This window comes from Melospiza melodia, chromosome 14 (assembly GCF_035770615.1).
Source record: "Melospiza melodia melodia isolate bMelMel2 chromosome 14, bMelMel2.pri, whole genome shotgun sequence".
Classification (NCBI taxonomy): domain Eukaryota; kingdom Metazoa; phylum Chordata; class Aves; order Passeriformes; family Passerellidae; genus Melospiza; species Melospiza melodia.
Window position 1 is genome coordinate 13816997 of NC_086207.1, and position 16921 is coordinate 13833917.

At 42.4% G+C, this 16921-nt stretch overlaps 1 protein-coding gene across 6 annotated transcripts; it reads left to right on the forward strand.

The window, feature by feature from the left end:
• The first annotated feature begins 1874 nt into the window (after window positions 1-1874).
• RUFY1 (RUN and FYVE domain containing 1) lies at window positions 1875-16876 on the forward strand. Of its 6 annotated transcripts, none has more exons than XM_063168781.1 (19): window positions 1887-2208; window positions 3678-3754; window positions 6770-6943; window positions 7250-7367; window positions 8009-8110; window positions 8422-8545; window positions 8956-9014; window positions 9745-9810; window positions 10407-10476; window positions 10928-11029; window positions 11469-11585; window positions 11889-12056; window positions 12775-12872; window positions 13314-13433; window positions 14218-14347; window positions 14771-14865; window positions 15310-15358; window positions 15530-15607; window positions 16143-16876. In XM_063168781.1, exons 1-19 carry the CDS (start codon window positions 2195-2197, stop codon window positions 16284-16286), a joined length of 1905 nt encoding a protein of 634 aa, XP_063024851.1. In that variant the 5' UTR covers window positions 1887-2194; the 3' UTR covers window positions 16287-16876. The 6 variants fall into 6 exon arrangements, with proteins under 6 accessions (XP_063024850.1, XP_063024851.1, XP_063024852.1 ...); XM_063168782.1 differs by having other exon boundaries at window positions 2024-2150; XM_063168780.1 differs by lacking the exon at window positions 3678-3754 and having other exon boundaries at window positions 1875-2150.
• The last annotated feature ends 45 nt before the right edge of the window (window positions 16877-16921 follow it).

Here is a 16921-nt window from a genome sequence, read left to right on the forward strand (position 1 = left end):
ACCCCTTAGGAAATTGTACTTTGTAAACAAAACAAATCTCTTTGACTTAGGGCTCCCTTACAATGCCACAAGACTTCCTGCTTGCTTTAAAATAAAAAGTGTGAGGACAGAGGGCATTTAAAGCAATCAGTGGCTGATTAAGTAATTTTGACCAAATAGTAGTAAGTGAAGCACAATTAAATCATGTGTAGCATAAGTTTGAGCACATTTATTATGCACAGTATAAATTTTCCTCATCAGACACTTGAAATAAAATTATCAAATGTTTCTTTAATAGCAACATAAGAAAAGATGATCAGAACTATGTGATAGCTTTACCTCATATTTTTACAAAATATCTCATTGTGAGGCTGTAAAGAGGAGTCTGAGGCATCCTTATATTAAGGAAGCAACATAATGAGGTAAAGAGGAGCCTTGGTTAACTCTTATGTTCCCAGTAACAAAACTTTTATGCCCTATTCTTCAGCTGCATTGGGAAAAAATATTATTTTAATGCTTAGAATTCTGCTTCTATTCAAGACTACCTTTTCCACCCTTACTCTAATATTGGGTAGTTAATGAAAGGCAGAAAATCACTATCAAGTCTCACTCCTGTCAAGAGGTATATTCATATACTCAACTGCAAGACAGCAACATGCAGAGATATTTCCTTACGAAGAGCCCAATACTGCCGGAGTCCACAAGATGGAGCAGAACTTAACTCTAGCAGCCTTTAGCAAAAGTAGCTTAAAGCCTATACTTAGCTCATCTGAATCATGGGTGAATAAGAGGCTGCTGATCTCTGAATCCTCAACAAAAATACAAGAGCTTCCGTGTGCTTTGTGTAACACAAGTTGTTAAATTTTCAGTGTTGAAGAAGCCAAGAAGACAGAATCAATCATAAAGTAGCTTATATTAGGGGGAAAAAAAAAAATATATATATATAGCTCTGAAGATTCATATTGCTGCAAGACTAAATTGACCTTCAACTCTCCTATTGTAGCCTCCTTCTACTATTTCTTAAAAAAAAAAAAAAAAAAAAAAAAAAAAAAAAAAAAAACCAAAAGATTTTCCTCTATGTAGCACAAAAAGCTCATAGGCAGCATCCACTACCTCGTGACTAAACAAGTGACATATCTCAAGCACACGCAGCTGCTGCATGGAAAAACAGTTAACAGACCATACATCAGCGGGCTACATCAATATTTGAGGCACACAGCAAGATCAAATTTTCATAGTGGGGCAATTTCAGTTCCCTTTCGTGATACATCTTTCTACCCAACGCAGCCCATAAACATTAATGAAGTGGCTTTGCAGAGTAGTTGTTTTCATGTCAGTGACGAGGACAATTCCTTTTCACAGCAGTGCACCTGTCATACCAATCCTCCACTTCAAATCACAGCGACTTGATTCACAGGCAGAGTAATAGAGATCTCGTTAAGCTGTCACAACTGAACTGTGCAAATCTGAGACGTCAAAACACATTAATTTTTTTATTGAAAACTATGTCTGGGGACACAGCAGTAAAAACCTATTCTTTTTGTTCCTTTCCTAACTTGTTCAAAGGTGAACTCTTTCCTCGTCTTCCACGCCCTTTAACTCCGAACGCCAAGCGAAGTGTTCTGTCCTGGCCAGGCCTGTGTTACAGCCCTGCCTCTGTGTGCAGGGGCTTCACGCTGCCTGCGGGACGTGCCCTGGTTGTCGAGACCTGCCCCGGTTGCCGAGACCTGCCCCGGTTCCCGGGATCTGCCCCGGTTCCCGGGATCTGCCCCGGTTCCCGGGATCTGCCCCGGTTCCCGGGATCTGCCCCGGTTGCCGGTCCCTTCCCGGCCCCCGGTCCCTGCCCAGGCCCTCACCCGGGGCGGGGGCGGCTCCCGAGCCGCGGTCATGTGAGCCGTACAAGATGGCTGCCGGGGAGCGCCGCGCCTCGCCCGCCGCGGGAAAGGAGGAAGACTTTGAGATTATTGACAGAAAACAGCTCCCTGACGCGGCCGAGCTGAGGAACGAGGAGAAGGCGAAACCGGAGGAAGCGCGGTGGTCTGCTCCGATCTTGTCTCTGGCCAGGAAAGCCTCGGAAAACTTGGCGCTGGGCTATGGCAGCGCCCTGAAGTCCGCATCCCTGGTGGGGTTGGTGTCCAAGCCCGGCAGCAGTGACAGCCCGGCAAAGACAAGTACGGCTCCGCTTCTTTAGTAAACTCGCTTTTGTGGTGCGCAAATGAGTTCGCTCCCGTAAGTGCTGCTGGGTCGTGTCAGTGGTGCATGGGTGTTACTTTGAATTCCTTTTTTTTTTTTTAAGATGCTGCAGTTTTGTATTGAAGTAAAATTAAAGAAGTGACAGAGATATAGAATTTAAGAAATGCGTTATAACCAGAAGAAGCCTAAACTCTTATATATGAAAAAATTTACTTTTGTTTTATTTGCTGCCTTTTCTCCTTCTCCTTAAAGGTCTAGCAGCCTGGCTGCACTGAGGGATCTCAAAATTCCACATCCTCCCTCGAGTGCTGTTGGTTCCAGGAAGGAATCTCTGTACCTTTCATGTCAGAGACCAGCCCAACAAACTAAGTTACCGATTTGTTATAAATTACTTTTTAACTGCACTAAAACTGCCTTCAGTTTAACCTCAGATTGCTTTGTTCAACATTGACATTTGTAGATCTAGCAGCCCTACAGATTTGTGGAACAGATATCTTAGAACTGAATTAAAATGGCTTTAATTGAATCATATGGAAAATAAATCTCAGCAGTATTTATAATGTGGGGGGAAAACCCCAAACCCATTCGAATGCAGCAGAAACTGGGCCCGGAGCCTTGTACTCCAGAGTCTCAGACTGGTGCTGAATTGTTCTGGAGCACTGGAGCTCAGTTTTGCTCTGTTTGGTGCTGACCTTTTTGTTTTTAATGGTACTGAGTACTCAAAGGGAAATTCCATGCAGTCGAGTCGTGACAGCGTGGGGCAATGTTACTGCTGATGGACTTCTTCATTTTTTTTTTGTGAAAATTCCTCAGTGTTGCATAGTCAGAGTTGAAGATTAATTGTCCTGAAAAAGTAGACTCTTTTCTTTTCCTGTATCCCAAAGTCTTACACCAAACTTCCCAAGGTTTGTTTCCTGAGTGCCCATCTTGTGCACCTAGGATCTAACCTGACAATGTGCAGAATATCCCAGTTTCTTTGTTTGCTTTTGGAACAATGCTGTGGATAGATGTAATTGAAAGCAACACACAGCATTTGGCAAGGGGCAGGGAAAAAAATATTCTCCTACCTGAAATGAAGCTCCTACATTTCACAGAACTTTTACCATCATCTTTCCCCTTCTTCCTTGTAAAATAAGGGAACGCACCACAACCTTCCTATGTTGTTCAAAGGACTTGGATATGTTGATAAGTTTTATGGAAAATTCTGTATGAAAAATCAGTTAATAACTTGTATATGAAATGTGAACAGGTGCTAAGGCACCTGTTCTGCCTGTTTAATATTACTTACCTTTGACCAAGCACTTAAATATTAAAGCAGCCATGTTTAAGAAATAGGCCAAGGCCTGCAAGACCACTTGTGGAAAATTTGGAGCTTGTTGCCTGCTGTAATCTTTTTTCAGAGATTTTATAAGTTCTGTCTGCTACTTCAGATCTGTTGATCACAGGTTCTAAACACGTAAACCCCATCCTAAAACCAGTGTCTGCCACTGTGTCCTGCCTTGCAGAGAGGCCAGAAGCTTCAAATCTAAAGAAAACGAATCAAGAAAGACTTGCAGTCCCAAAGACCAAGGGATGGAGAACTGTGAGCTTTCCTTTGTGCTTCAGTGTTTTCTGACTTCAAAGTGTGCTCAATAATTACAGTAAACAAGGCGTGTGGCTTCAAAATGATGTTGAAATAAATCTCTTGAGTTGAATAAGATACAAAACTGTGTGACTGCATTCTTAAAGATTGCAGCATCACATCTCTGATCTTTTGCACTGGGGTAACCTGATTCCTAATCTTTAAAGCTTGGCTTTGGTAGTGTGTCTAATACCTGTTTATTTTGCATGTATCAATCTCCACAGTTTTGCAAAAGATGTACTTGAATGTGTAAATTTGCAAAAGCCTAAAAAATATTGTTCAAGTAATTATTTAACTTAATGGAAACTGATACTAAGACACTTATCAGTTTAAAATTGTTTTCATAAAGAGATTTTTATTCATGGTATTTTATTTTTTTAAGTCTTGTGGGTAATATATGTATCTTGAGCAAGGTGTAGAGGCAAAGTATTCCTGGTAAGTAAAAATTCAAATTCAAAAAACCATCCAAGTGGTTAACATTGCTTTGGAACACCCCAAAGTTTGTGCAGCTTTTTTTCTGTTCCTAATGTGTAACCTGACAATATTGAGATCAAAAATCTAAATATTATGGTGCTTTTAATGTCAACACGTGGCCTATAGTTTTGAGGCTATAGGCAATATACAGTATACTCCCTCTGTATACATGTATATCTGTAATATAATGTATACTGATTATATACTATATATACTACTGTATATACTGTATATAGTATATATACAATGAGCTATAGAGTAGCATGCAGAGATGACAGCATTTTGTGTGTGTTGTGGTTATTGAGGTCAGTTAGATTAGAACGACTCTGTTTTCCCTCTTCTGACACAAGGAGGAGTTTTGCTCACTTTTAACCCTGAATTAACATTGTGTGCAAAAAAAGGAAAATGCTGGAGAGACTTTGCACGATCTTAAAAACATTGTTAACCATCTTGGGTGTGACTGACACAGGGCTGGGGCTTCTGCCACTGCTTTTTCTGCAGAGTGTGGCCATGTTTGACCCACAGGTGACAGCAAGATTGTCCTGCTGAAACAGCAGTGGCTTAAAACATGATTTGGTGGCCACTGGCCACTGCCACTGTGGTAGGCAGCTCCTGTCAGAGCCTGTAGGTGACTTAAGAAGCAAGGGAGCTGGTCCTGGTCCCACTCCCCCTGTTGTCCCAAAACAGGTTCTTTCACTTGGTCTGCAAGAGGCCAATCCATGCATGGACTGGAGGGATTTGATTGATTTATGGTTTTGCACAGAAAGGGGGCTGGGTGGCAAATCCAGAAAGCCATCACAACTACCAAAACTTTTCAGTATTTTAGGCACTAGGCATTAATGTTCATTGGTTACAAATTCACTAGCTCTCTTATGAATTACCATTCTATCTTCTTTTGGTCAATGATATCCTCACTTCCCGTGCTCATTAGTCTGCATGCTCAGGCTATCTGTTCTTTTGGGTCAGTGAGTTTCTTGGGTCAGTGGTCACAATCTGCCCCTGCCAGAATTACCTTCTACCCAGTCAGAGCTGATTGAGCACAGTTGCTACCTTGGCTTTATGAGCTTCTTCCTTATCTGGGGAGTTCTGCCAAATTCAATCAAATCCTAGAATCTGCTGGGCTGGAAAGGACCCACTAGGATCGTTGAGTCCAACACCTAGCCCTGTACAGGAGCATCCCCAGGGGTCACACCATGAGTCTGAAAGTGTTGTGCAAATGCTCCTTGAGCTCTGTCAGGCGTGGTGCTGTTACCACTGCCATCAGGAGCAGGAACCTTTTCCTGATCTCAACCTAAACCTCCCTGACTCAGCCTCAGGCCGTCCTTGCAGCACATAAATTCTGTATTCTTTGAGTCCACTATCAGTGCTACATCCTTTTATTAACATCCCCTAGGCCTCGGGTCACTGAAGCACGTCCAACCCTAAACCTTATCAAGGCAATTCTACCTACCAGTGATTCGCCTTTGTAACACCTGGGCGTCACTTACACCTTGCTCGTTTGCGGATATTCCGCGGCTTAAATCACGCTGATTGTTGCTTAGGCTCGAAATCGTACAAAGAATCGAGAAACATCCTTTCTTTAAGTAAATCTGTACATAATTCCGCGTTTTACAACACGCCCCGGCCGGGCCGGGCCGACCCGCCCCGCGCCCCTCGCACGGCTCTAAGATGGCGGCCGGCCCGCCCCCGGCCCCGCCGCGCGCGCCGTAGCCGTGGTAACGCGGCGGGCCGGGCTCCCTCAGCCCCGGGGCCCCGGCCCGGCCCCGCCGCTCAGGTACGAACCCCGCGGGCCGGGGCTGGGGCCGTGTCCCCCGCACCGGGGCCGGGCGCGGCGCTGAGGGGGGGTTTACCCAGCTCGCCCCCGCCGCAGGATGGAGGCCCGGCTGGGGCACCGCGGCCAGGGGTCTTTAAGAGCTGCGCAGCGTCTCCGTGCAGATTGTCCCCAGGTACTCGGCTCTGGGGAGGCCACACCGCGAGTGCTGTGATCAGCTCGGGGCCCCTCTGTTCAGGAGGGGCATTGAGGCTGCAGCGGGCCCAGAGAAGGCAGCAGGGCTGGGGAAGGTTCTGGAGCACAGATCCTATGAGGAGCGGCTGAGGGACTGGGCGTGTTTAGTCTGGAGAAAAGGAGAATCAGGGTGATAACCTTATCGCTCTACAATCCCTGACAGGAGGCTGTAGCCAGGTGGGGGTCGAGCTCTTCTCCCAGACAACCAGTGATAAGATTACAGCATATAATGTTATGCTGCTCCAGGCGAGGTTTAGGTTGGACATAAGGAAATATTTCTTCACAGAAAGGTGGTTTATTATAGATTGGAAGGGGCAGCCCAGGGAGATGGTGGAGTCACTGTCCCTGGAGCTGTTTAAAGAAAAACTGGATCTGGCTCTCAGTGCCCTGGCCTAGTTTCATCGTACATTGGACTCGATGATCTCAGAGGTCTTTTCCAGCCTATTTGATTCTGGGACTGTAAAGCAGCTTTCCTTTCCCCACCCATGTGCCCCCAGGTACACGGTGTCACACCATGGAGGAGCGTGCCAACCTCATGAACATGATGAAGCTCAGCATCAAAATCCTCATCCAGTCAGCCCTGAGCCTGGGCCGGACCCTGGACTCTGATTTCCCACCACTGCAGCAGTTCTTCGTGGTGCTGGAACACTGCCTCAAGCACGGGCTCAAAGGTGGGCACTGGCTGCCAGGCTGAGGAGAGGCAGGTCTAGGAGTCTGTCATGTCTCCAGCTTGACTTCTGAATGACATTATTAATTCTGTAAACATGATGCTGATCAGTAATGCAGATATAACTATGTGGTTACCCTTGTACACCCTGTATTTTGTGCCTCCTTAATTGTCAGAGTATTTTAATGCCCCCTTTCTGCAGACATGTTATAAGCTGATAAAACAAATTAACAAAGTAAATTTTGTCTAAAATTCTAGACTTGGAAGCCTGTCATTTTTCCTCACAAATCTCTCTGTATGCTCCCTTTAGTGAAGAAGAGTTTTATTGGACAGAACAAATCATTTTTTGGTCCTTTGGAGCTAGTGGAAAAACTTTGTCCTGAAGCATCAGATATAGCAACCAGTGTTAAAAATCTGCCAGAGTTGAAGTAAGTTAATTGTTGGGGATGATGCATTTTGCTCATACTGCTGGGAAAAGGAATCCTTCGTGTAGTCTCTTGGCTTCCTTAACAAGCTCTTGTTCCCAAAGAAAAAAAATAGGGTGTGTAGGAGGCATTGACTTCTTGAAGAGATAAGGAGGATATCTCAAAATATTCCGAGTTTCTGACTCAAACAACGCTGTCAGATTCAAAACAGCATTTGGAAACTTTTATAACATTGCTAAAAATAACTTAAGTATTCACAGGTATTTTTTCCTCTTCTTCCCCCCCTTTTCATGATTTTGTATCATTTTGTGTGTGTGTTGAAAGTATTTGAGTGATTCAGGATGATTGAGATAGATTTGATTTTTTTAATACTAGGATGTATAATGGTTGGATTATGGTGGTAGTTGGCAATATGTATGGGTTTTCAAGTTAAGAAGACTTTACAATATACTTTCCCCGAAGAAAGGAATATACTTAAATGTTTTTATGTTCTGGAAACAACAGTTCATTTCCCCAGAGATTTGTTGTTGTTTTTTAGTGACCAATGTCCTTCCTCTCACTTTGTAAACCAAGAATTTTGAATTGCACAAATTTGGTTAATAAAACACCTTGGTTTTACCAAAACATGCATTTTTTCATTTTAGGACTGCTGTGGGCAGAGGGAGGGCTTGGCTTTATCTAGCACTCATGCAAAAGAAACTGGCAGATTATCTCAAAGTACTCCTGGACCATAAGCATCTGTTAAGGTAACAGCACAGATTCCTGAATATTCCTGAAACATTGACAGCCCGTGTGGCTCCAGGGAGAGTCATTAATTGACCAGTTTAAGCTTGTTCTTGCAGCCTGCAGAAGAGCAAGTGGTTAATTGTTTTTGCAGTGAATCTACAAAGGAACTTGCAGAGTATTTTCTGAGAGAGTTCTAAATCTTCTGCCTTATGCAATAAATAAGTGAGAGCTGAGTTTTGTAAAGGCTGCATTACTGTTTATATGATTTCAGTGATGGAAGTGCCATTATAACTGTTTGATGTGCATTGGTGCCTTGTTCTGTTTGTTCCAGTGAATTTTATGAACCTGATGCGTTGATGATGGAGGAGGAAGGAGCGGTTATTGTGGGTCTGCTGGTTGGGCTGAATGTTATTGATGCAAACCTCTGCTTGAAAGGAGAAGACTTGGATTCCCAGGTGAAGATTAAAGCTTAAATAGGATCAGTTGGTATTGGATTCTAGTAGAATTAAGTACATCTACAAATACTTTATTGAGATGGGTCCAGATTTCTTTCCAACATGGCCTGTGTAGAAGCTTGTTGTGTTTCCCTCAGTGAATTAAAAGAAAGTACATAAGTAGCAGTTTATGGAAACGCTGTCAAAACTAATAACTGCAAGGAAACTGTTCACTCATAATATGGTTACTTTGATGCTTTTATGACAAATGTTAGCTTGTATGCTTGCATCAGCTAGGAAGAATATAAGTATTATTTGTCTCTCTAAACCTAAACTTCAGATTTTTATAATTTTCCAAATATACAGTAATGCCTACTTCTACACATAATTGCACTGTGAAGGTGTGTTAATATCTTAAATATGTTTTTCAGGTTGGAGTGATTGATTTTTCCTTGTACCTTAAGGAAACACAGGACAGTGATGGCAAACAGTATGTATGGTGAATTAATAATTCTAAATCATTACCATTTTTGTAGAACAAACCTGTCAGACAGTCTGTGGGAGGATGGGAGTGCTGGAGATTTCAAACTATTAATCATCCAAAACAGAGAACCCAAACCAGATTTTGTTACCTAAACAAAAGTAATATCTTTCAGAGACTGAATTTGTGGTAGTTTTAGCAACAATTTGGAGAGTTTGAGTCTTGAGCTGGGTCCAAATTAAAAGTACACAAAATATTAGATTGTGGTTTTATTTGGTTTTAGAAGAAATGATTTGCCGAGCCACCCATTGCCTACTCACTGCTTTGTTTCTAAGCACAGTTTCAGAAACCCTCTCAACTAAGCAGCTGTCTTGGAGGGAGAGATCAGTTATGGAGGAAAAAATGTGATTTTAAGTGAAATATTAGATTTGAGACTGCCGTTTGCAACACAGATCAGGTCTTCTAAGGTCTTCTAAGACCTGTAGCAAATGAAGGGATCTTCATATTTTATGTGCTTCTGTCACTTCAGAGCACTTCACTGGAGCTGCTGAGAAGCAGCCAAGCAGCTGCTTCACCTTCCTAGTGCTTCTGATCCAGCTCAGACACAAGTATTTTTATAAGGAAAGGATAAAAGATTTTAGATCTGTTTCCTGGTATATGCAGAAAGCCCTAGTACAGAATAGCACTTTAAAATGAATGAGTTTCTTCTCAATCAATACATTCTCACTTTTACAACTAGAGATGGAGGGATTACAGCTGTCCTTGACCAGAAGCATTATGTGGAAGAACTGAACCGACATCTAAGGTGGGATTTTCATCTGTTCTCATATACAACACTTGTCCTCTTTAGCTTTTCCAGCATGACTTTGAATGACTTCTCTGCTGCCAGTCTTGTAGATTTTTGTTTGATATTGAAATGCCTTTTCTGATTATTTCCCAAAAATCTTCATTTCATTTTGTAGTCCTGCTCTTCCACGGGTACATGCAATGTGGAAAGCAAGTGTGTGTAATAGTTTACTTTTTTGAGAGTGATTAACACAACACTTTGGAACTAATTTTTTCAAGAGAAACTATTCCAAGCGCGTCTGGAAATTCATTCCTTGGAGGAAGAGTCTCTACTCTTCCCCCATAGGTTGCTCAGTGGGACAAGCAGGCCTCCCTTACCTTCTTGAGCTGGAGAGGTGTTACAACTGTGAAAGCTAAGCCAGAACAGGGCTGCCAGCAGAAGGACATGGTCCTCTCAGTGCTTGAGAAGGACAGTGGTTCTTCCTCTGAGTTTTTCCCCAGCTCACCAAAGTACTTCATTGTTAACAAATGCAAGATGGTAAAAATACCATTGAGGTTACGAGTTAAAGTTGAACATTGACAATTCATTTATTGTATCTCTCTTCCTTGCTGCAGTTGCACGGTTGCAGATCTCCAGAACAAAATAGACTGTTTAGAAAAGACCAATTCAAAACTCCAAGAAGAGGTTTGTATCTGGTCTGTTAAATATTTCTCACAGCTCTTCTCCATGAGAGAAAAAAGTCCCTAAGACCTTACACGTAAAAGAGAGACTTGAGTAGATACTGGTGAGCTGGGGGGGCTGGACAGACTGGCATGGGTTGGTGTGAGTTCAAGTTCATACCACAGATCCAGGATGGATTTTAGCCTTTTACATTATGGTGCATTTCTTTACTCATTTAATACTTAAAAATAATTGGTGAGGGTGTGAAGCAGAAGTTGGTGAACAAATGTTGGTGGGCACATTAATTTTGGCTGACGGTGGGTATGGCTGCAGAAGGGTCAGGCAGCTGCTGGGGAGAGCAGAAGGGGAAGTGAGCAGCACAGCTGCTGCAGAGACTGAGCTGCTGACTTCAGAATTGCTCCAGATGCTGCATGATTGCCCAGTGATTAAATATAGATCTGTTCTCTTCACACAGCTTGCAGCAGCTACTGACCGAATTGGATCCCTTCAGGAGGAGCAGCAGCAGCTAAAACAGCAGAATGAATTAATTCGTGAACGGAGTGAAAAAAGTGTAGAGGTGGGACAGCTGTTTAGGGATGATGAGGATCCTTAAAATAAATTATCTCTTTTGGTCAGCTGTAGTGAGTTCTCCTGAGCCCACTGTGCACTGGAATGCTCAGCACAGCTGAGCACCTTGCTATGCAGGTCACTGGCTTTGGGTGTTGTATGCTCAGGCATTAGATTTTACTGTTCTTTACTACACACCCAAAATACACTTGCAGAAGGAAGAACAAATTCAAAGTATTAGAAATATTAAAGTAAAAAGTGTAAAGTATTGAAGTATTTTTATCATTGCTGTATCTTTGAAATTTCAGCTAACTAATGTTCATGAGATCATTGTTTGTAAAACAGTAGGATTTTACTTGAAATAGCACAATGAAATACTGTGTTACACACAAGAATTAAAGAGATACTTTAAATACTTTGTGATCTTATGTAGCTGATGTTTCTTGTAGGTAACAAAAGAGGATACAAAAGTAGAATTGGATACTTACAAGCAATCTCGCCAGGGCCTTGATGAAATGTACAGCGATGTTTGGAAGCAGTTGAAAGAAGAAAAAAAAATCAGGCTGGTAAGGAAACTTAACTATAGAAAGTGAAGTGAAGGACACAGGATTCAGCCTGTGGTAACATTACAAATACAAGATGACAGCTATGCACCTTTTGCAGCTGTCCAGAATTCATAGAGCAATTGCAAGCAAGATGATGGGCATTGGTCATTAACAGTGTCTGGAATGTTGGAAATAAAAGGCCTCTTTTTAAGAAACCACTGGCATTATTATAGCAGAGAGACAGTTTGTGTATGGGATTGTCTGGGTTTTATCCCTGACCTATGGCTACGTAGCTGTAACTAGGAAATTCCATCTCTTTGTAAGGAACTAGAGAAAGAGTTGGAGCTACAAATTGGAATGAAAACAGAAATGGAAATTGCCATGAAACTTCTGGAAAAAGATACTCATGAAAAACAAGACACTTTAGTTGCCCTTCGCCAACAGTTAGAAGAAGTGAAGGCCATTAACTTGCAGATGTTTCACAAATCCCAGGTATGTACTGGGGGCTGGGGATGGTTTGTGGGGTTTCTCTTCTTTGGGTGGATTGTGGTTTAACCTTTTTTTCAGTTGAATTGTGTGATAGGCATTTCTACAAGGCAGCCACGGTGTAGCAGTGCTCACATAAAATATACAGAGCTTGTTTCCATTAATGAAACAAAAGTTTAACTAAGCTCTCCATGCATGAAGTAAAAGTTCAGCAAGCCTTCCTCTCCCACACCTGGTTCCAGAAATCCAGGGAGGATTTCTCTCAATTTTATGGCCTATTCCTTGATGCCTGTTCAGGCTTTACCCAGGTCCTTGACTCCTTCCCAAACACTTGCAAGTCAGCAAAACCCCCATGCTAAGATGTGCCTTTGCTTTTGAAAGCAGTATTTTTGGGGTTTTTTTTTGCTTCGTGGTTCCATGCCCACTGAGTGCAGTGTTACGTTCAAATCATCATTGGTATTCTTACCCTGTCAATCGGGTTTTATTTCTTCAGGCTTTTTCTGAAGAGAACATTTTTGGCTTGTAGCTGATCTCATAGGTCAAAACATAGTTAAGGTGGTTTGGGTTTTTTCTCTGGTTGTAACAAAACAATTGGAGCAATGTCTGCTCTGGAATTATCAGCATTTTGTTTGCACATTCCAGTCAGACCCAGGCATGGCCTTTAGCAAGGTGAACATTCTTTTTCTGGTGGCAGACTTTAAACACTGTTCACTATTTCCTACAGAATGCAGAGTGTTCATTACAAGAGAAAACAGAAGCAATATCCTCTTTTGAAGGAAAAACAAATGAGATGATGTCCTCTATGAAACAAATGGAAAAGAGGTAATAATTGCAAGATAAGAAAGGCAACACTGAAGTCAGTAGAAGGTTTCCAGTACAAACCTTTACAGGGTGACCTTCCATATGCCCCATAGACATTTGGGCCTGTGTGCCAGCATGAGCTTTTTTACTTTCTCCTCTTCATCTCTCTGTGCTTGCTGTTCTCTTCCCAGGCAAACATGTCCATAACTGGCCCACTGGAAAACCATAGCTCTTTCCATAACAGGCTATTGAAAAGCATGTTAACTTCACTTTAAGAACAGATGTGACTTTGCTTTTGGGTTTTTTTCAGAAACAACTGCTTTCGAAAGTCTTTTTTTCCTCCACTAGCATTTTCAGTTCAAGCTTTTATAAAGATCCCTGTGGTAACTCTAAAAGAAGAGGGGGAGAGGGTGCAGGGAAGGAGTGAATTGAAAACAAATGTCTGTGTTCCTTCCTGTGCAGGCTGCAGGAGGCAGAGAAGGCCAGGCAGGCAGCAGAGGAACGGTGCAATAAGATGAAGCAGGAGCTGGCTGGGAAGCTCAACTCATGTCGGCAGCAGATGGCCCAGCTGGACAGCAAATGGTATTGAATCTGAGCAGGTGTTTTCCTTCCCTTTGCTGTTTCTTTAAGAAGTGTTTTCTATTCCTTTTATGCTCAGGTCTAACGAGGGGTGGAGTTTGAAATTCCGTTGGCTTCAACATTGACAGACAGGAGCCAGGGAAGCACAGCACTTTTGTACAGTGTGCAGTTAGCATCAGGATTTTGACATATTTTTTCCAGAACATCTAATTTAGAGCGCAGAGTAGCAGCAAATATCTGCCCATTCCAACTAGCAATGGAGCTTTCAATTGCTTTTTTAATAAATCAGGAGATAGGTATGGTCATACTTGTAGGCTGAGCATAGAACTGACTGTCATCCAAAGGGACTGGGATTTTTGAAGGGACTTATGGGTGTTTTCTTAGGGAATGTTAATCCTCTAAAGATTTCTAAGGCCAATAGAAAAATCTTCTTTCACTATTCAGACTGCAGGATAGAGTGTCCCTTTTAAACACAACAATTTAAACACAGGTAGTGGCATATTAACCTGTGGGGATTGGTTTCGTTGGGGGTCTTTTGGCTGGCTGTTTTTCTTCTAGCCCTTCATTGCTGTTTGTTTTCTATGACTTGAAAATGTTAACATATGTTAAATGTTAACAGCGTTAACATTTTTGATGTCTACTGCCTGTTCTTTCCTTTCCCAGAACACCACTCTAATTTTGCCCTCTTTTGGACAAGATTTCTACTTCTCACACTGTTGCTATCCTTAAGTGCTATAGGATATTCTTCTGCTACAGGTTTTTTTTAGAATGAATTATTTTTAAATAGCTCAACTCTGGAAAAGGAGTTAAAATCCGAAAAGGAACAGAGACAAACTTTGCAAAAAGAACTGCACCAAGAGAAGGATGCTACCACTCTACTTAAAACAGAATTGCAACAGATGGAAGGACTGAAAAAGGTATGCACAGTTTCAAGCATTCAGAACAACTGAATGTGAGTTATTTTTTAAGCATGAACATTCTTTTTAACCTAAAGAGGATTTGCTGACACGTATGGAGCAGTTTCTGAGGACACAGTTGTGCACCTGTACCCGTTTGTGTGCTCCTGTGTTGGCACAGGACTGCCATTTTCCAGCTATGTTTAAGGATGGTCAAAGACTGAAAATCTTCCTTTTCTTGGTAAATATGGTTAAATGATTCCATTGTTTGTGCAGAACCTGTGGGTAGTTCTTCCTTGTAATTTTAAAAATCAAGCCTTAGAAATAGGGGGATTTGCAAAGGAGCCGATTCTTGTGAACTGCTTGGGTAGTTTGGGTAGACTGATCGAGGTTTAGGTCAAGCAGTGCACAAAAAGTTTGATTTTGTGCTGCTTGATTTTATAGGAGCTGAGAAAACTGCAAGATGAGAAGCAGCAGCTGAAGAAGGTCCGTGAGGAGCAGGAGCAAGCTCTTCAAGAAATGGGACTTCATCTCAGCCAGTAAGTTCTAGGGAACAGAACTCCTGTAAGTGATGTAAGCTGGAATATCAGACTAATACCGAGAATTTTAAACCTCATTTACTTATAAAAATCAATTGATGTTAGAATTTTAGTAGGCAATTACTATGTATGAGAAACTAAAGAGCCATGAAATGAAAGTGAGGGAGGATCTTGTTCAGAGTGAGCTGGCTGAGAGGAAATATTAAAGGAAATGTTTCGTTCTTATAGTGGAACTGTGCTTTTCCTACATTCTTCTGCTTATACTGAAAAAGGGGCAAATCCTGAGCTGACAGAGTTTCCCAGTGATAGCGAGTGGTTCAGATGGGTAACAGGGAGCTGACTGAAGAATTGGGGTTTGGTTTCAGTGGCTCGACAGTGGAATGGCAGGGAAAACCAAACACAACTAAATAAAAAGTCATGCAGGGCTTAATTTCTTTTTTCCAGATCAAAGCTGAAGATGGAAGACATTAAAGAAGTAAATAAAGCACTAAAGGTACTCTCTCGTGGATATTTTGACTAAGCATAAGAATTTCATTTAACACCTTCAAATTTCACCATGGTTATTCTGCTTTAAAAGGTGGCTTTTGAAAAATACCAACAATGTTGGTAAAATGCCTCTAGGTTTATTTATATCTCCAGCGTGGTTTTCATACCAATTTTCCAGGGTCACACGTGGCTGAAGGATGATGAAGCAACTCACTGCAAGCAATGTAAAAAGGAATTCTCCATCTCAAGAAGGAAGGTAATGTGGTTCAGCAGATTATTTTTAAATAATCCATGGAAAACAAAAGCGGTGCTGTTGTATACCTTGCTAGGAAAGACTGAACCCGTTCAATTCCAAATCTTGTTGGCATGATAAATATATAGGGAATAATTTGGCATTTACCACCCCAAAAGTAATACTGCCCCTGCTCCGGTGCTCTCAGTGGAGAGCTGCTGTGGCTGTGTTCAGGCTCCCTCTGCGGCTGAGCAGGCGCTGCTCAGTGCCCGGCCCGCGGTGGGTGTGGGACAGCGCGGGGACCCGGCAGGCGCGGGCGGGCCCCTCCCTCCGCGGCCAGGCCCGAACCCGCTCCGGCTCCTGTTCCCATTCCCGTTCCTGGCTGTCCCCGAGCCGGGCCCTGTGCTCGGCCCTGCGCAGGGGGAAGGGCTGCTGGGAGGGCTGGGCTTGGTGGGAAGGAGAGGGACTCAGTGGAGACCAACACAGTTCCCAAGGTCTGACTTCTCTCTTCCTGATGCTGTTTGTAGGCAGCTGTGTTCATTCTGACTCTTTTTTGTAGCACCACTGCAGAAACTGCGGGGACATCTTCTGCAACACTTGTTCCAGTAACGAACTCGCGCTGCCATCCTACCCCAAACCCGTCCGTGTCTGTGATAATTGTCACACATTGCTGCTCCAGCAGTGCTCCTCTAACTCCTCCTAAGGCTCTCCCACCCTTGACAGAGCCACCTAAACATTGGAAAGTAGCCATTATTTTTTTAATTCTGAATTGCAGGTGTCTTCTGTGCAGCAGACTGGACTGGCTGGTCTGATAATCTCCACTGTAAGGGCAGTGTAAATTAATTTGTAGGGATTGTGCAAACTAATGCTTCTCCAACTGAAATAATTAAGGAGCTTGTATCAACTGTAATTTCCCCAAAAGTTCTATTTGAACCTAAGATTCATTTTTCTGATTTTTATAGATATTTGTATTAAAATTTGTATATGGCATTTATACATTTATTTGATCCCTGTAGACGTCATTGTCTCTGTGTACATGAACTTAATTTCTTTACCTTCACTGTAGGTGCTCCATGTGTTCCCCTGGCTCATGTACAGTTTTGTATTTGCTCTAAGTCATTCAGAGAGGAAAAGGTCAATTTATGAATTGTCTATAGAAAGCTTTATAAGGAGTGTCAATGAATGTGCCTTCAGTTCACTGCAGAGTCAAAAACTGCACATTATACTTGTTCTGGAAGTCGCTGTGACCACCGTGCAGTAGTTACACAATAAAGTCTTTTGCAAAAACTGAAAGCAAGTGAAGTTCTAATTTTTAACATCTGTCAAGTCATAGATCCT